General features: G+C 49.3%; 1 protein-coding gene across 4 annotated transcripts in view; it reads right to left on the bottom strand.

Moving 5' to 3' along the window:
* The window catches only part of atl1 (atlastin GTPase 1), a 92275-nt gene that overhangs the window by 24089 nt on the left and 48117 nt on the right, over positions 1-20069 (bottom strand). For all 4 annotated transcript variants that reach the window (XM_033026557.1, XM_033026558.1, XM_033026556.1 and 1 more), the window contains exons 5-10: positions 17138-17188; positions 16284-16340; positions 12068-12160; positions 8737-8875; positions 6463-6590; positions 1838-1894 (exon numbers count right to left, since the gene is read on the bottom strand). In XM_033026557.1, the coding sequence (XP_032882448.1) occupies positions 1838-1894; positions 6463-6590; positions 8737-8875; positions 12068-12160; positions 16284-16340; positions 17138-17188 (525 nt within the window). The remainder of the gene's footprint in view (positions 1-1837; positions 1895-6462; positions 6591-8736; positions 8876-12067; positions 12161-16283; positions 16341-17137; positions 17189-20069) is intronic.

The following is a 20069-nucleotide window of genomic DNA, read 5'->3' on the forward strand; positions in this document are numbered from 1 at the left end:
TACAGGCAGCTTTTTATACGAACGCTATGTACTACTTTGTATGCTGATTTTGTTTTTGGAATAAAGTATTTGTTTAAAAACAAAGTGTGAATCCCATCAGTTTTGCTATGTCAGCCCATCACAATGCCGGAGAGTGAGAGGGTGATGGACACTGTGAGGCTGGACCGCTTGTGTCGTTAAACTCCCGGTGGAGGACTAGTCGTGGATCAGAGGCAGAGTGGGTGGGATCCACTGTACATGTGCGAGTACAATCAGCAGGAGTTACCCGCCCCTCATCCCCAGATCCACCATCAGCTGCACAGAACCTCACAGCTATCCAAAGCAGCAGGGCCGGGGAAACCATCTTTGATCCTCCAACATGGCTGCCGTGCCTTTCGCTAAACCGTTGGTCTAACAAACAGTTCACTTTTGGGCCACACGGTGGCGCAGCGGTAGAGTTGCTGCCTCACAGCACCAGAGACCCGGGTTCGATCCCGACTATGGGTACTTGTCTGTACGGAGTTTGTACGTTCTCCCTGTGACCTGCGTGGGTTTTCTCCGGGATCCTTGTTTTCCTCCCACACTCCAAAGACGTACAGGTTTGTAGCTTAATTGGCTTGGTTATAAATGTAAAATTGTTCCCGTGTGTGCGTTGGACAGGGTTAATGTGCGGGGGTTGGTGCAGACTATGTGGGCCGAAGGGCCTGTTTCTATGCTGTATCGCTAAACTACAGTTTATAATTGCAATATCTACACATTTGTTTTCACAGTTGCAGCCAATGTAATGGAATTCAACTGAATAATGTAAGGATGCATCAAACAACCACTTGTTATGATACTGTGTAGGTGAGGGCAGGGTCCAGATTCAAGCCACGCTACACGCCCACTGATGGTATCTGAGTCTGGGAGATACACAGCGTCGACTAAACCAGTGACCACAGGACACTGCAGCCCTTCCCCAAATCAACAGGAAAAATACCTCCTTTCGTCAGTTCATTAAATGTCTCAAATTCTATTAATTTGTTCAAACATTAGACTTTAGATATACAGCATGGAAACAGGCCCTTCGGCCCACCGAGTCCGTACCGACCAGTGATCCCCGCACACTAACACTGTCCGACACACACTAGTAGTATTGCCAACTTTCTCTCTCCCAAATAAGGGACAAACGGTCAAACTACGGGACAGATTCCCGATGGCAATTCGTTGACCGACTCGGCCGTGGCTGGGTGAATGATGAGTTGGCCCGGGGTGCTGGACTGCACACAAAGCCCAGCTGGTGGGCCAGCTGAGGAGTTTTGGCCCGGGGGGGCCGCGCGACGTTGCAGTAAAGTCCGACACCCCATCCAACTCATGAACCGATGACAGGATCGAACCCAGGTCTCTGGCACCCAGCAGTCTGCACTGAAATCACATGTAGAAGGCAAACCTCTCCTCGTTCTAGTCCAGGACATAATCCCAGCTGCAGGTCTCTTCACTCCAGCCTTTCCCCTGTTCACCCATGACCCTTGAGTCACTGGTGGAGGAGGAGGGTGGAGGTGGAGTCTGTGTCTCTGGGCCAACTGATCTCAGAGACCGTTCCGCCCCTCCGACTACGCAATGCTGGCCCTTCCCTCTGGTACTCTCTGGAGTACTGGGTCCCGTGATTGAACCTGCACCTTTGCAACCAGTGGGAATGTTGCATCTAGGCCGCACAGACCTCAGCTCCATGAAGAGTTCCTTATTCAAGGGCTACAAGGCATTTGAATGTATTCTGGAGCTGTCGGCCGTCGGTATGCAGAAGGACAGAGTGGAATGTCTTTATTAGACTCAGGCACGGATAATGTGGAGTGAGAATGGCAGTAACAAGTTACTCTACCTGCAACATTGACTTGGGATGTGGCAGCTCCTCCCCTTGGTAGATCTTAATGTAGGCCTGTGATAACAAGCAAACAAAATGTCAAGTTCAGCATGAGTACACGTCCGTTCCAAACTAAGTGTTATGACTCTGCTCTGATAGAGGTGTATAAAATCATGAGAGGAATAGATCGGGGAATTACACAGAGTTTCGTGCCCAGAGTAGGGGAATCGAGAACCAGAGGACATAGGTTTAAGGTGAAGCGGAAAAGATTTAATAGGAACCTGAGGGGTAACTTTTTCACACAAAGGATGGTGAGTGTATGGAACAAGCTGCCAGAGGAGGTAGTTGAGGCTGGGACTATCCCAAGGTTTAAGAAACAGTTAGACAGGTACATGGATAGGACAGTTTGGAGGGATAAGGACCAAGGTTAGACATGTTGGCCAGTCTGGGCAAGTTGGGCTGAAGGGCCTGTTTCCACGCTGTATCACTCTGACTCGAGGATAATGACAAGTTGAGTCACATGGCACTGGCCCTTCGGCCCAGCTTGCCGAATGACGTTTTCACGAGTACCAATAGGGTTGAGGCTCTATCAGGCTGCATTTGGAATATTGTGAGCAATTTTGGGCCCCATATCTGAGGAAGGATGTGCTGGCTCTGGAGAGGGTCCAGAGGAGGTTTACAAGAATGTTTCCAGGAATGAGTGGGTTAGCATATGATGGGCGTTTGACAGCACTGGGCCTCTACTCGCTGGAGTTTAGAAGGTTGAGGGGGGACCTCATTGAATTGTATCGAATAGTGAAAGGCCTGGATAGAGTGGATGTGGAGAAGATGTTTCCACTCGTGGGAGAGTCTAGGACTAGAGGTCATGGCCTCAGGATTAAAGGATGATCCTTTAAGAAGGAGATGAGGAGGAATTTCTTTATTCAGAGGGTGGTGAATCTGGGGAATTCTTTGCCACAGGAGGCTGTGGAGGCCACAAGTCAGTGGAAATTTCTAAGGCGGAGAAGATAGATTGTTGATTAGTACGGGATCAGGGGTTATGGGGAGAAGGCAGGAGAATGGGGTTAGGAGGGTGAGATAGATCAGCCATGATTGAATGGTGGAGTAGACGCGATGGGCCGAACGGCCTAATTCTGCTCCTATCACTTATGATCTTATGACTAATTTCCACGGATGCGATGCAGAGACAAGTGAGTGATCACCCTGAAAGCCTGTGATCTTGGGAGCGTCTCCAAGTAACCACCCAGCACTGTTACCTCTTACAGCAGCCAACAATGTGAGGGTGATATTTGTGCCGCTACGACTGTTTAATGATGGGTTAGGACAAGTGTAAAACAGGATGCGAGTGTGTGGCCTTTGTTTGAGTGAATTAATCATCTGTAGTTTCCTTTATTTAGTAGATATTGGTAGCATAGGTGGTGAGAGCAGGTAGTGAGAGGGGTTGGTTCTGGGGCACCAGAATTAACTGTTGAGTCTTTCCGAGGTGTTGTGGGCCTAACAACGAAACACCAGTGAAGGGCGGTGCCCACTTGATAACAATAAACAATAGACAATAGGTGCAGGAGGAGGCCATTCGGCCCTTCGAGCCAGCACCGCCATTCAATGTGATCATGGCTGATCATCCCCAATCAGTACCCCGTTCCTGCCTTCCCCCATATCCCCTGACTCCGCTATTTTTAAGAGCCCTATCTAGCTCTCTCTTGAAAGCATCCAGAGAACCCGCCTCCACCGCCCTCTGAGGCAGAGAATTCCACAGACTCACCACTCTCTGTGAGAAAAAGTGTTTCCTCGTCTCCGTTCTAAATGGCTTACTCCTTATTCTTAAACTGTGGCCCCTGGTTCTGGACTCTCCCAACATCGGGAACATGTTTCCTGCCTCTAGCGTGTCCAAGCCCTTAACAATCTTATACGTTTCAATGAGATACCCTCTCATCCTTCTAAACTCCAGAGTGCACAAGCCCAGCTGCTCCATTCTCTCAGCATATGACAGTCCGGCCATCCCGGGAATTAACCTTGTAAACCTACGCTGCACTCCCTCAATAGCAAGAATGTCCTTCCTCAAATTAGGGGACCAAAACTGCACACAATACTCCAGGTGTGGTCTCACTAGGGCTCTGTACAACTGCAGAAGGACCCCAGTAAACCTCAATGATATACTTGCATCTACACCATCAGTTTTTATGTGCTTGTTAATATGTAGATAGTTTACTTTTGCATATGGAGTTAGTTATTGTCCTTAGCATAAGTTGGTATAAAGAGTTTAGATACTACACAGAATGCTGGAGTAACTCAGCGGGACAGACAGCATCTCTGGAGAAGGAATGGGAGACGTTTCGGGTTGAGATGATCTTGACCCGAAACGTCACCCATTCCTTCCCTCTAGAGATGCTGCCTGACCCGCTGAGTTACTCCAGCATTCTGTGTCTATCTTCAATGTAAACCAGCATCTGCAGTTCCTTCCTACACAGTTCAGATACGACTTTGGCTTTGGGCTTGGTTTTCTCGGTTGTGCGCTGATCCTGGTGTTATAGCACAAGTGTATACTTTGTGTTTTAATTGTAAGCAAATCTATTCAAACATTAGAATTAGAATTAGATTCCTTTATTGTCATTTAGACCTTTCGGTCTGAACGAAATTATGTTGCCTGCAGTCATACACAGAACCAATAAAAACAAAACATACAATAAACACAAGTTAAACATCCACCACAGTGAGTTCACCAAGCACATCCTCACTGTGATGGAGGCAAAGTCTTAGTCTCCGTCTCTTCCCTCTTTGTTCTCCCTCTGCGCTGAGGCGATTGATCCAGGCCGAAGCTGCCGCTCTCCAGTCCAGCGGACCTCCGTGGTGATGTCGCCGCCGCCGAAAGCCGGAACGCCGTCTCCGCTCCGAGACGGCCCGCCACAGCATCAGCTCCGGGCCGCTGCCCCAGCTCCGGGCCCCGCAGTCTCAGCTCCGAGCCCCGCTGCATCAGCTCCAGGCCACCGCCGAAAGCCAGAACGCCGCACCAGCAAGTCGGGCCACCGCTGCCTCAGCCCCGAAGACGGCCAGCCTCTCGTTGGTGAGTCCTGGCTGGCTCTGCCTCCGGAGCCTCGGGGTCGGTCGCAGGCTGGAGGCCGCCAGCTCCGCCATTAGGCCTCAGCGCAGACGGAGGCAGAGAAGGGGGATACGACACGAAAAAGTCGCATTCCCCCGAAGAGACAGAAAACGTGTTTCACCCCCCCCGCCCCCCCCTCTAACACAACCCAACAAACTAAAACTTAACCAAAACAAGACAAAAAACACAACAGAAAAAAGTAAAGACAGACGGACTGCAGGCGAGCCGCAGCTGTTAACAGCGCCGCCACTTCCGGGGCTGCACAATAGCCCCGGAATAGATCCATAATAGATGCACAATTTCCTTAACATAATAGACACAAGTCCCACGCCAGCTCATAGTTAAAGGTCAAGGCATTATGGTCCAGGTTTTATCTTGCAGATTTAGTTTCAGTTTAGCTTAGAGATACAGTGCGGAAACAGGCCCTTCGGTCCACCGAGTCCGTGCCGACCAGCGATCCCCGCACATTAACACTACCCTACGCTCACTAGGGACAATTTTACATTTTACCAAGCCAATTAACCTACAAACCTGTACGTCTTTGGAGTGTGTGGGAAACCGAAGATCTCGGAGAAAACCCACGCAGGTCACGGGGAGAATGTACAAACGGCGTACAGACAGCACCCGTAGTCAGGATGGAACCCGGGTCTCTGGCGCTGTAAGGCAGCAACTCTACCGCTGTGCCACCGTGGCCCTCACTTGGCATGCCACATATAACTTAGAACATCTCCAGTGTCCCAGCACGACATTCACAAGTGGCGATACTTCACAACTCAATGAATAACAAACAAAACATGAGCAGGCACCACCTTCAGAGAGAAGCCAGAGGAAGCTTTGGAAACGGATACAATTACCATTTTTATAAAGCTGTTTGGACAGATATATGGACGGGAGGTGTACGAGGGAACTGCAGATGCTGGTTTACAACAAAGACAAACACTAAATGCTGGAGTAACTCAGCGGGACGGGCAGCATCTGTGGAGAGAAGGAATGGGTGACGTTTCGGGTCGAGACCCTTCTTCAGACTGAGAGTCAGGGGAGGGGGAAACGAGAGATATAGACGGTGATGTAGAGATGTAGAACATCTATGAACATATATGAATGAAAGTCATGCAAAAAAGTAAAGATGATGGGTGGCACGGTGACGCAGCGGTAGAGTTGCTGCCTTCCAGCACCAGTCCCGGGTTCGATCCAGACTACGGGTGCTGTCTGTACAGAGTTTGCACGTTCTCCCCGTGACCTGCGTGGGTTTTCTCCAGGATCTTCAGTTTCCTGTCACACTCCAAAGACGTACTGGCTTGTAGGTGAATTGGCTTGGGTCTGTATACTTGGTATAAATGTAAATTATTCCTTGTGCGTGTAGGGTAGTGTTAATATGCGGGGACCGCTGGTCGGCACAGACTCGGTGGGCTGAAGGGCCTGTTTCCGCGCTGTATCTCTAAACTAAACTAAAATAAATCATTATTGATGGGAGGTTGAGAGAACTATGATTCAGACAACATGAGCATTTTCATAGTGTTACCAGTTTAAGACAGGACATCGTTACCTTGAAATATTCCACAAGTCCACGACCAGTGATGTTATTTCCATTAATTTCTTTCAACTCCAGGTTTTCGGGGCTGAGAAGCCAGCAGACCAGAACCTTCAGGTATTTTACAAACTCATCATCGATCTCTGGCAACACACAACATAGCATTTCAATTTATAGTTTCCTGCTTCAACAAAGTACATTTCCACTGATGTGTAATCCAGTCGACTAAAACATTTACAGATTGTTTAAACATCAGTGAAGTCCAAGTATCTGAAACATATCCATGCACTGTTGCAGAAACACATCCCTGCACTGTTGCTGAAACACATCCATGCACTGTTGCTGAAACACATCCCTGCACTGTTGCTGAAGCATCCATGCACTGTTGCAGAAACACATCCATGCACTGTTGCTGAAACATCCATGCGCTGTTGCAGAAACACATCCATGCACTGTTGCTGAAACACGACCCTGCACTGTTGCAGAAACACATCCCTGCACTGTTGCTGAAACACATCCCTGCACTGTTGCTGAAAGACATCCCTGCACTGTTGCTGAAACACATCCATGCACTGTTGCTGAAGCATCCATGCACTGTTGCAGAAACACATCCATGCACTGTTGCAGAAACACATCCATGCACTGTTGCTGAAACACATCCCTGCACTGTTGCTGAAACACATCCCTGCACTGTTGCCGAAACACGGCCATGCACTGTTGCTGAAACACATCCCAGCACTGTTGCTGAAACACATCCCTGCACTGTTGCTGAAACACATCCCAGCACTGTTGTTGAAACACACCCATGCACTGTTGCTGAAACACATCCCAGCACTGTTGCTGAAACACATCACAGCACTGTTGCTGAAACACATCCCTGCACTGTTGCTGAAACACGGCCATGCACTGTTGCTGAAACATCCATGCACTGTTGCAGAAACACATCCATGCACTGTTGCTGAAACACGACCCTGCACTGTTGCAGAAACACATCCCTGCACTGTTGCTGAAGCATCCATGCACTGTTGCAGAAACACATCCATGAACTGTTGCTGAAACACGACCCTGCACTGTTGCAGAAACACATCCATGAACTGTTGCTGAAACACGACCATGCACTGTTGCAGAAACACATCCATGAACTGTTGCTGAAACACATCCATGCACTGTTGCAGAAACACATCCATGAACTGTTGCTGAAACACGACCATGCACTGTTGCAGAAACACATCCCTGCACTGTTGCTGAAACACATCCCTGCACTGTTGCTGAAACACATCCCTGCACTGTTGCTGAAGCATCCATGCACTGCTGCAGAAACACATCCCTGCACTGTTGCTGAAACACATCCCTGCACTGTTGCTGGAACACATCCCAGCACTGTTGCTGAAACACATCCCTGCACTGTTGCCGAAACATGGCCATGCACTGTTGCTGAAACACGGCCATGCATTGTTGCTGAAACACATCCCAGCACTGTTGCAGAAACACATCCCTGCACTGTTGTTGAAACACATCCTAGCACTGTTGCGGAAACACATCCCAGCACTGTTGTTGAAACACACCCATGCACTGTTGCTGAAACACATCCCAGCACTGTTGCTGAAACATCCATGCACTGTTGCTGAAACACGACCCTGCACTGTTGCAGAAACACATCCCTGCACTGTTGCTGAAGCATCCATGCACTGTTGCAGAAACACATCCATGCACTGTTGCTGAAACACGACCCTGCACTGTTGCAGAAACACATCCCTGCACTGTTGCTGAAGCACATCCCAGCACTGTTGCTGAAACACATCCCTGCACTGTTGTTGAAACACACCCATGCACTGTTGCTGAAACACATCCCAGCACTGTTGCTGAAACACATCCCTGCTCTGTTGCTGAAACACATCCCTGCACTGTTGCAGAAACACGCCCCTGCATTGTTGCCTGGGCCTGGCCAAGCTGGCCATCCGTGGGTCACGGCGCCAGGTTGAAGAGGGCTCTGCCCGAGCCGGCTGCCTGCCCCTTTTCTGGGGTTACGTCCGTGCCCGGATGACACTAGCGTGGGACTACGCGCTGTCCACGGGCACCATGGGAGATTTCGGCGACCGCTGGGCACCGCGGGGCGTGGAATGTATCCTTCATAAGGATGTGGAAATAGTTATTGATGAATATTTGTTTTAGTTGTATTATGATGGTGGGTTTGTTTTGAATAGTTTAGTATTGTAAATCGCATTGTAAATAATTGAATAACTCTATTTTAAAATCCCTGAACTGTTGCAGTTGCTGCCGAATCGTTACCTTTCAGCCGTCCGTCGAAGTTGGGATTAGTGGCCACTTTCAAGCCCGGGTGAGGCATGAGGAAGCAGGATATGTCTGTGAAACAGGAATAAATGTGCTTCCTGACGTTCTGTAGCTCTTCATGCTGGTTTTCTGAGATCTGCAAGGCATGTGGAAAGGGTAGGATGGGGGGGGGAGAGAAAATCAGATGTAGCACACAGCACCTTGACAGCATCAACAATTCCACACAGTGCCTGGGCCTTGTCAAGGGGTGTGGATTAAACCTAGGTTTGCCAACTGTCCCATATTAGCCGGGACATCCCGTATATTAGGCTACATTGGTTTGTCCCGTACGGGACCGCCCTTGTCCTGTATTTGACTGCTACTACTCAGGTCGAGGGGACTGTCGGGTCGGAGCGCCGCGTCCGGCCCCGCCTCACCCGTCCCGACGTAGTGCAGCCCATGGAGTGCAGCAGCAGCTCCTCGCCCGTGGCCCCGTCGGTCGGCAGCCCAGCCAGCTGTCCGACCTTCGGACCTTCGCTTACCGCCGACACCACCCCCCCTCCTTCTCACGGCTGATCATCGGTTCATGAGTTGGACGGGGTGACAGGACAAAACTCCTCATCTGGCCCGCCGGCTGGGCTTTGTGTACAGTCCAGCACCCGGGACAACTCACCATTCACCCAGACACGGCCCAGTCGGTCAATGAATTGCCGTCGGGAATTTGTCCTGTATTTTGACCTTTTGTCCCTTATTTGGGAGTGAGAAAGTTGGCAACCATATAAACCATATAACAATTACAGCACAGAAACAGGCCATCTCGACCCTTCTAGTCCGTGCCGAACACGTATTCTCCCCTAGTCCCATATACCTGCGCTCAGACCATAACCCTCCATTCCTTTCCCGTCCATATAACTATCCAATTTATTTTTAAATGATAAAAACGAACCTGCCTCCACCACCTTCACTGGAAGCTCATTCCACACAGCCACCACTCTCTGAGTAAAGAAGTTCCCCCTCATGTTACCCCTAAACTTCAGTCCCTTAATTCTCGTCATGTCCCCTTGTTTGAATCTTCCCTACTCTCAGTGGGAAAAGCTTATCCACGTCAACTCTGTCTATCCCTCTCATCATTTTAAAGACCTCTATCAAGTCCCCCCTTAACCTTCTGCGCTCCAAAGAATAAAGCCCTAACTTGTTCAACCTTTCTCTGTAACTTAGTTGCTGAAACCCAGGCAACATTCTAGTAAATCTCCTCTGTACTCTCTCCATTTTGTTGACCTCCTTCCTATAATTAGGCGACCAAAATTGTACACCATACTCCAGAATTGGCCTCACCAATGCCTTGTACAATTTTAACATTACATCCCAACTTATATACTCAATGCTCTGATTTATAAAGGCCAGCACACCAAAAGCTTTCTTTACCACCCTATCTACATGAGATTCCACTTTCAGGGAACTGTGCACAGTTATTCCTAGATCCCTCTGTTCAACTACATTCTTCAATTCCCTACCATTTACCATGTACGTCCTATTTTGATTTGTCCTGCCAAGATGTAGCACCTGGATAAACGCTGAGTTTCTCCAGCATTTTTGTCTAAACTACAACGGAAGTGGTTCACAAAGCCATGCTGAAAGATCCTCATCAGTCCATGCCGATGCGAATACTGGTGGACAAAAATGCTGGAGAATCTCAGCGGGTGAGGCAGCATCTATGCAACGAAGGAATAGGCGACGTTTTGGGTCGAGACCCTTCTTCAGACTGGTAGATCTTGTCCCTCAGAACCCCCGCCAACAACTCTCCCACCAACATCAGGCTCACCAGGCTGTCATTCCCCCTCCCATTCCGAATCCGACCTCTCTGTCCTGGGCCTCCTCCATGGCCAGAGTGAGCACCACCGTAAATTGGAGGAGCAGCACCTCATATTCCGCTTGGGCAGTCTGCACCCTAGCGGCATGAACATTGACTTCTCCAATTTCCGGTAGCCCTTGCTGTCTCCTCCCCTTCTCAGCTCTCCCTCAGCCCTCTGGCTCCTCCTCTTCCCTTCCCCTTTCTTCTTCCCGCCCCCCCACCCTGCATCAGTCTGAAGAAGGGTTTCGGCCCGAAACGTTGTCTATTTCCTTCGCTCCATAGATGCTGCTGCACCCGCTGAGTTTCTCCAGCACTTTTGTCTACCAACCATTCAACATTTCCTTGATCATCGTCTGCTTTGATTTGTCGTTTTCACACCTTACCCTTCCACATATCTCTAGTCTCCATCTCCCTTGATTCTCAGATTCTACCTGTAATTCTCTGGCTTGTCCTTTCTGTTCTTGTCAAATAATAGCACAACATTAATAATAATAATAATGGATGGGATTTATATAGCGCCTTTCTAATACTCAAGGCGCTTTACATTGCATTATTCATTCACTCCTCAGTCACACTCGGTGGTGGTAAGCTACTTCTGTAGCCACAGCTGCCCTGGGGCAGACTGACGGAAGCGTGGCTGCCAATCTGCGCCTACGGCCCCTCCGACCACCACCAATCACTCACACACATTCACACACAGGCAAAGGTGGGTGAAGTGTCTTGCCCAAGGACACAACGACAGTATGCACTCCAAGCGGGATTCGAACTGGCTACCTTCCGGTCGCCAGCCGAACACTTAGCCCATTGTGCCATCTGTCGTCCCAATTAGCCACCAGAACTTCACCTGTGGTCATTAACACCATCATGACCGCACCTGAGCACCAGGCGCCATTAGCTTTTGGTAAAACACAAAGTGCTGGAGGAACCCGACAGGTCAGGCAGCATCCGTGGAGGGAATGGACAGGTGATGTTTCCCTCTGTCGGGCCTGGAACGTCTTCTGTCCATTCCCTCCGCAGATGCTGCCCGACTCCATGAGTTCCTCCAGCACCCAGAATCCAGTATCTGCAGGTGGACACAAAAAGCTGGAGTAATGCCCCTGTCCCACTTAGGAAACCTGAACGGAAACCTCTGGAGACTTTGCGCCCCGCCCAAGGTTTCCGTGCGGTTCCCGGAGGTTGCAGGTGGTTGCCGGAGGTTGCAGGTAGTGGAAGCAGGTAGGGAGACTGACAAAAACCTCCGGGAACCGCACGGAAACCTTGGGTGGGGCACAAAGTCTCCAGAGGTTTCCACTCAGGTTTCCTAAGTGGGACAGGGGCATAACTCAGCAGGTCAGGCAGCATCTCTGGAGAAAAGGAATAGGTGACGTTTCGGTTCGAGACCCTTCTTCAGACACTCTCCAGTATCTTTGTGCCTCTGTGTCTACTTTTAGCTGGTGCACCCAGAACTGCAACAGCCTTGGGGTTATTCACAATTAACTGGAACCGATCCACACAAACCTTCAGACGTTTCGCCAGGAACTTGATACCTCCGTCCAGACCGTAGTTGAACTCATACGGGAAACTCCAATCACGGACGAGAAATATCAGAGACTGCAAGTTGAAAGAAGAGAAAAGCATCTTTAGTCAACCAGCCACATTGGGGGAGAAGGGGTTTCACTTGAAAACACACTGGTAGTTGATGTACATAAAACACACAACAGTACAGAGCAGGAACAGACCCTTCGGCCAACAACGTTGGTGCCAAACATAATACCAAGGCCATCTCTCATCTGTGTAGGAAGGAACTGCAGATGCTGGTTTAAACCAAAGATAAGAGTGGAGTAACTCAGCGGGTCCGGCAGCATGTCTGGAGAAACGGAATAGAGTGACGTTTGGCGGTCGGGACCCTTCACCATCTCTTATCTGTCTCCACATAATCCATATCCCTCTAAGGGAGCAGCTCGGTGCTCAGAAATGAAGATTCAACAGTGGATGGTCTTTGGGCTGAGCTGGTGGAAAAGTGGTGCCCAGACCCCAGTCTGCAATGACGGCGCCGAAGTACAGATGGTTGAGAGCTTCAAATTCATAGGACTTGTCCTGGACCACCCACATTGAAGCCATGGCCATGAAAGCACACCAACCAACCCCTCGACTTCCGTAGAAGGCTTAGGAAGTGTCCCCAAAGCATTTTATTGGGATGCATCACAGCATGGTTTGGGGGGAAGCTCCATCCGACACCACTTGAAAGTGCAGGCAATTGTGGACAATAAACAATAGACAATAGGTGCAGGAGGAGGCCATTCGGCCCTTCGAGCCAGCACCGCCATTCAATGTGATCATCCCCAATCAGTATCCCGTTCCTGCCTTTTCCCCATATCCCTGACTCCGCTATTTTTAAGAGCCCTATCTAACTCTCTCTTGAAAGCATCCAGAGAACCTGCCTCCACCGCCCTCTGGTGAGGCAGAGAATTCCACAGACTCACAACTCTCTGTGAGAAAAAGTGTTTCCTCGTCTCCGTTCTAAATGGCTTACTCCTTATTCTTAAACTGTGGCCCCTGGTTCTGGACCCCCCCAACATCGGGAACATGCTTCCTGCCTCTAGTGTGTCCAAGCCCTTAACAATCTTATACGTTTCAATGAGATACCCTCTCATCCTTCTAAACTCCAGAATGTACAAGCCCAGGCCTTCACACAAACTCTCCTGCTTTCAAGAGAGAGCTAGATAGGGTTCTTAAAAATAGCGGAGTCAGGGGATATGGGGAGAAGGCAGGAACGGGGTACTGATTGGGGATGATCAGCCATGATCACATTGAATGGCGGTGCTGGCTCGAAGGGCCGAATGGCCTCCTCCTGCACCTATTGTCCATACCCTGCATATCCATCTGCCTATGCAAATCACCGCCATTATATCTGCCTCCACCAGCACCAGCAGCGCGTTCCAGGTCCCCCCCCCATCCTCTGTGATTAAAGCATGTTGCCCCACACATTAAACCTTGCCCCTCTAGTACGGTACAGAATCAACTTCAAGCTCCTCCTGTATGTATACAAAGCCCTTAACAGCTTGCCCCCACCCATATCAAAAATCTGCTAACCCACCACTCCACCTCCAGGTCCCTCAGGTCGGCCGACTTGGGGCTTCTGACTATCCCGCGGTCCAGGTATAAACTCAGGGGTGACCGCGCATTTGCGGTTGCAGCTCCTAGACTGTGGAACAGCATCCCTCTCCTCATCAGAAATGCCCCCTCCATCGACTCTTATGTCTAGACTTAAAACCTATTTCTACTCTCAAGCCTTTCTTGAGGTCCTCTGAGGGAGCGCTGTATGTATGTATGTATGTATTGTTGATCTATGTACCACTGTATGTAGCACGTTAGTACCTGCACTGATGTAAAACACTTTGGTCAACGAGAGTTGTTTTTAAATGTGCTATAGAAATAAAATTGACTTGACTTGATTTGACTCTCATCTTAAAGCTATGCCCTATTTTTCCATCCTATCTACCCTATCCATTTAACGGGATTCTTACAATTGGTGACCAGTGTTTGGTGTTTATTTTGGCTACACTCACTTTCTCCCAGTTTCACAATAAGTTACAATAACTGCAACCACTGTACTGTATCATGGGTAGATAAGGTGGTTAAAAAGGCCTTGGTCCTCATCAGTCAGAGTATTGAGTACAGAGGTTGGGAGGTCATGTTGCAGTTGTATAAGACGTTGGTGAGGCCGCATTTACAGTATTGTGTTCAGTTCTGGGCATCGTGTTATAGGAAAGACATTGTCAAGCTGGAAAGGATACAGAGAAGGTAGACACAAACGCTGGAGTATCTCAGTGGGACGGGCGGCATCTCTGGAGAGAAGGAGTGGGAGACGTTTCGGGTCGAGACCCGTCTTCAGACTTTAAGGGTACAGAGAAGATTTACGAGGATGTTGCCAGGACTGGAGGGTCTGAGCTATAGGGAGAGGTTGCGTAGGCTGGGACTATTCCTTGGAACGCAGGAGGATGAGGGGTGATCTTATAGAGGTGTATACATTCATGAGAGGAATAGATCGGGGAGTTGCACAGAGTCCCTTGCCCAGAATAGGTGAATCGAGAACCAGAGGACAGAGGTTTAAGGTAAAGGGAAAAACATTTAATAGTAATCTGAGGGGTAACTTTTTCACACAAAGGGTGGTGGGTGTATGGAACAAGCTGCCAGAGGAGGTAGTCGAGGCAGGGACTATCCAAACGCTTAAGAAACAGTTCGACAGGTACATGGATAGGACAGGTTTGGAGGGATATGGATCAAACGCGGGCAGGTGGGACTAGTGTAACTGGGACATGTTGGCCGGTGTGGGCAAGTTGGGCCGAAGGGCCTGTTTCCACGCTGTATCACTCTGTAACTCAATAACTGGTTGCGGTATAAGCAGTTTCCCAAGTGACGGGGTTGGAGTGTGTATCTGTCCAGGGAACATACACAGCAGTGGCCACGTGACAGGTGTGTACGTACGTTTTGCTTCATGGGACTTGGCTCAGACTGTATTTGGAGTGTTGTGTGCAGTTCTGGTCACCCCATGACAGAATGATGCCTGGGTTGGCGGGTGTTAGCTATAGGGGGAGGTTGGACAGACTGGGATTGTTTTCTCTGGAGCACCAGAGGTTGAGGGGGAAACCGGATGGAAGTACGTAGAATTCTGAGAGGCAAAGCCAGGACAGTCAAAACCTTTGTCCCAGGATAGAAATGTCCAACACCAGAGCGAATAGCTTTAAACCCCTGTCCCACGGTACGAGTTCATTCCAAGAGTTCTCCCGAGTTTGCCCTGATTCGAACTCGGAGATTTACGGTAATGGCCACTCGTCGGTACTCGGGGCTCTCGTGGACATTTTCCAACATGTTGAAAAATCTTCACGAGTCTTCCCGTGCTTACCTGCCGTTAGCGAGTCTTCCCGAGTACCTGCCGTTAGCGCTAAGAGACGTCCCCGAGCTCCGACGTACCCGCTACGTTCATTCTCCGTGCTTACCACGAGTTTGATTTTTTTTTAAACCCGGGAGAGCTCTTGGAATGAACTCGTACCGTGGGACACGGCTTTTAAGATGAGAGGGGGAAAGTTTAATGGAGACGTATGGGGCACATTTTTTTTTACACAGAGAGGTGATAAGCTCATAAGGGATAGGAGCAGAATTAGGCCATTCAGCCCATCAAGTCTACGCCGCTATTCAATCATGGCTGATCTATCTCTCCCTCCTAACCCCATTCTCCAGCCTTCCCCCCTTAACCTCTGACACCCGTACTAATCAACAATCTGCCTTAAATATATCCACTGATGTGGCCTCCATAGCCCTCTGTGGTAAAGAGTTCCACCGATTCACCAACCTGAGAGGTGGGTGCCTGGAACGTACTGGTGGACAGATACGATCGTGGCGTTTAAGAATCTTTGGGCTAGGCGCATGGATATGCAGGGAATGATGGGGTATGGAGAACATGCAGGTATCGGCATCATGCTCGGCACAGATACTGTGGGCCGAAGGGCCTGTTCTTGTGCTGTACTCTTCTACAGTTGTGGCCTCAACAAAACTGACACAAAAACAATCTAGCAGCAGCTGCCTGGTGTTAAGTGCGCAAGAAAATAAAAATACCAAAATAGCACAACAGCAAATGCATTATGTAACTTGAAATGTAGACTGCACATCACCGTCTAATTCAATGAATTAACATTCTTTCACTTTGCAGTGTAAGACACTGAGTCTTGCTCACCTGAAAGGGTTTCTGAGACGTTTCTTCCATTGCAAGGCGTCCATATTCAGTGAAGAGCTGCAGATGGAACAAGGAGAGGGTGTAAATGATTGGCCCTGTTGTGTGGGGAGGAACTGCAGATGCTAGTTTACACCGTAGATACAAAATGCTGGAGTAACTCAACGGGACTGGCAGCATCTCTGGAGAGAAGGAATGGGTGACGTTTCGGGTTGAGACTAGGGTTGCCAACAGTCCCGTATTAGTCGGGACATCCCGTATATATTGGGCTAAATTGGTTTGTCCCGTACGGGACCGCCCTTGTCCCGTATTTGACCGCTACTACTTGGGTCGAGTGGACTGTCGGGTCAGAACGCCGCGCCCAGCCCCGCCTCACCCGTCCCGACGTAGTGCAGCCCATGGAGTGCAGCAGCAGCACCTCGCCCGTGGTAGTGCAGCCCGGCCAGCTGTCCGACCTTTGGACCTTCGCTTACCACCGACACCACCACCCCTCCTTCTCACGGCCGATCATCTGTTCATGTGTTGGATGGGGTGCCGGACTTCGTGCCGTCGTGACGTCGTGCGGCCCCGGGCCAAAACTCCTCAGCTGGCCCGCCGGCTGGGCTTTGTGTGCAGTCCAGCACCCTGGACAACTCATCATTCACCCAGACACGGCCGAGTCGGTCAACGAATTGCCGTCGGGAATTTGTCCCGTATTTTGACCGTTTGTCCCTTATTTGGGAGTGGGAAAGTTGGCAACCCTAGTCGAGACCCTTCCTCAGACTCCAGGGTTACTCCAGCATTTTGTGTCTATCTCTGATCGACCCTGGAAACAGCTCACTGCGGGTCTGGTGGGTATAAAACACAGCTCCATTTACCTGTAAATGCTGGAGGTCATCTTCCTGAATATTTTGAGACAAGTTGTACACCTGAGGAAAGTGAAGACAAACTGTTACATTTAAGGCACCACAATTGGTGTAATTTACAAGTTGCACAATGCGGATTTGTTAGCATTCAGGCAGAATTAAGAACAAAGTTTAGGTTTACCGAGGTACAGTGAAAAGCTTTGTCTCGCATGCTATCCAAACTGATCAAGGCAAACTCAAGGACAATAGGTAGAGCAAAGGGGAAAATACAGAGTGCAGAATATAGTCCTAAGCATTGTAGCGCATCAGTTCCAGAGATACGGTGGGCGTTACAATGGCGTAGCGTTAGAGCTACTGCCTTACAGCGCCAGAGACCCTGGTTCGATCCTGACTACGGGTGCTGTCTGTATGGAGTGTGTAGGTTCCCCCTGTGACCTGCGTGGGTTTTCACCGAGAACTTCGGATTCCTCCCACACTCCAAAGACGTACAGGTTTACATAGAAACATAGAAAATAGGTACAGGAGGAGGCCATTCGGCCCTTCGAGCCAGCACCGCCATTCATTGTGATCATGGCTGATCGTCCACTATCAATAACCCGTGCCTGCCTTCTCCCCATATCCCTTGACCACTAGCCCCTAGAGCTCTATCTAACTCTCTCTTAAATCCATCCAGTGACTTGACCTCCACTGCCCTCTGTGGCAGGGAATTCCATAAATTCACAACTCTCTGGGTGAAAAAGTTTTTTCTCACCTCAGTCTTAAATGACCTCCCCTTTATTCTAAGACTGTGGCCCCTGGTTCTGGACTCGCCCCACATTGGGAACATTTTTCCTGCATCTAGCTTGTCCAGTCCTTTTATAATTTTATATGTTATATGTTATAATTTTATATGTTTCTATAAGATCCCCCCCTCATCCTTCTAAACTCCAGTGAATACAAGCCTAGTCTTTTCAATCTTTCCTCATATGACAGTCCCGCCATCCCAGGGATCAATCTCGGGAACCTACGCTGCACTGCCTCAATCACAAGGATGTCCTTGTTTGTAGGTTCATTGGCTTGGTATAAGTGTTAAATTGTCCCCAGTGCGTGTAGGGTAGCGTTAGTGTGCGGGGATTGATGGACGGTGCGGTTAGTGTGCGGGGATTGCTGGTCGGTGCGGTTAGTGTGCGGGGATTGATGGACGGTGCTGTTAGTGTGCGGGGATTGATGGACGGTGCGGTTAGTGTGCGGGGATTGATGGATGGTGCGGACTCAGTGGGCCGAAGGGCCCGTTTTCACGCTGTATCTCTAAGCTAAATTTAAACTAAACAAAGTCTAATGGGGTAGAAGTGAATCGGACAGTAGCCTAGAAGCCATGACTTCATGGTATCCCTTCAGAGTGGAAGTTACAAAAGCACACAGTATCTTTCCACAATGACAATTAGTAGCAATCCACAATGTTACTTCATCATATTCTGATATACGGAGCTTCCCAAAGGCAGTCCCTGATGTACACTAACGACCTTTGATAAACATCCTTCTGCTCATTGCCAACATCTCTCGACAGTGTCCTCTCCTCTCCCTACTTCTAATGCAGGTTGCCATAACACAGTATCGTCGGCTTGTGGGGTTGCACTGGCTGTTGAGAAAAGGACAGAAAAGGGAGGACAGGCGGTTGAAATAAAAGCAAAACCGTGACCAGCTCGTTGGGAAAAGGCAAGGAATAACATCATGAGAGGACTGGGAATGATGCACATGCGAGAATATGGGAGGGACGGGGAAACACGGTCCATATTCCATTGGACTTTAGCACGGTGGTGCAGCGGTAGAGTTGCTGCCTCACAGCGCCAGAGACCCGGGTTCGATCCTGACCATGGGCGCTGTCTGTACGGAGTTTGCACGTTCTCCAAGTGACCACGTGGGTTTTCTCTGAGATCTCCGGTTCCCTTCCACACTCCAAAGACGTGCAGGTTTGTAGGTTAAATGGCTTGGTATAAATATAAATTGTCCCTAGTGTGTGTAGGATAGTGTTAGTGTGCGGGGCTCGCTGGTCGGTGTGGACTCGGTGGGCCGAAGGGCCTGTTTCCGCGCTGTATCTCTAAACTAAAAACTAAACTTGACTTGGATTGAGAGAGGTTCAATTAAAGGACTCTGTGGAACGAGCTGCCAGGATTCCTCCACCTAATCATGTGTTGTCTTTCCCCTGACTGGTTAGCACGCAACAAAAGCTTTTCACTGTACCTCGGTACACGTGACCACAAACTAAACCCAGCACAGACTCGATGGGCCAAACGGCCTTCTGCACACTGTAACAACTCCACACTGTGTATGTCATGATAAATGATGACTGTGTGGAAATGATTGAAGAAGGTTGATGAGATGAAGGCACATTAAGTGCCAGCACTGGAGACAAGTGTAGTGAATCAAAGACCAGACGTTCACTTGAGATATAGTGTACACAGGGACACGGAGTGGGCATTGTTACTGATACAGAGAGGTTGAGAAGGAGTTTCTTCCCAGAGGCCATTTGGACTGTAAACTCCTACCTCACCAGGGACTAACTTTACTGAACCATTCTACTGTCATTTTTAAATTGCTGTTTTTTTCCTTTTTCCTTCCTCCCACAATAGGTAATATGTAAAAGAATATGTGATTCTGTTCCATGCTGTTTGTAGTTTGTTTGTTTGTTTGTCTTTATGCACAAAGTCCGCGAGCATTGCCACTTTTCATTTCACTACACATCTCGTATGTGTATGTGGCGAATAAACTTGACTTGACTTGACTCAGTGTGTCCCACAGTGAAAGCCACACAGTGACAGCCATGCTCTGCATCTGACATGGTCAGCGCTGTGTCTGACCCACACTGGGAGACACTTTACGTCAGACAGGTGACAGCTACAGGTTGCAAGGGGTGTGAGCTCGCTGGCTCGCTGTCTGTTGGACAAAGCTGTGACCATCAGGAGAC

Source organism: Amblyraja radiata, chromosome 9 (genome assembly GCF_010909765.2).
Source record: "Amblyraja radiata isolate CabotCenter1 chromosome 9, sAmbRad1.1.pri, whole genome shotgun sequence".
In the NCBI taxonomy this organism is placed as follows: domain Eukaryota; kingdom Metazoa; phylum Chordata; class Chondrichthyes; order Rajiformes; family Rajidae; genus Amblyraja; species Amblyraja radiata.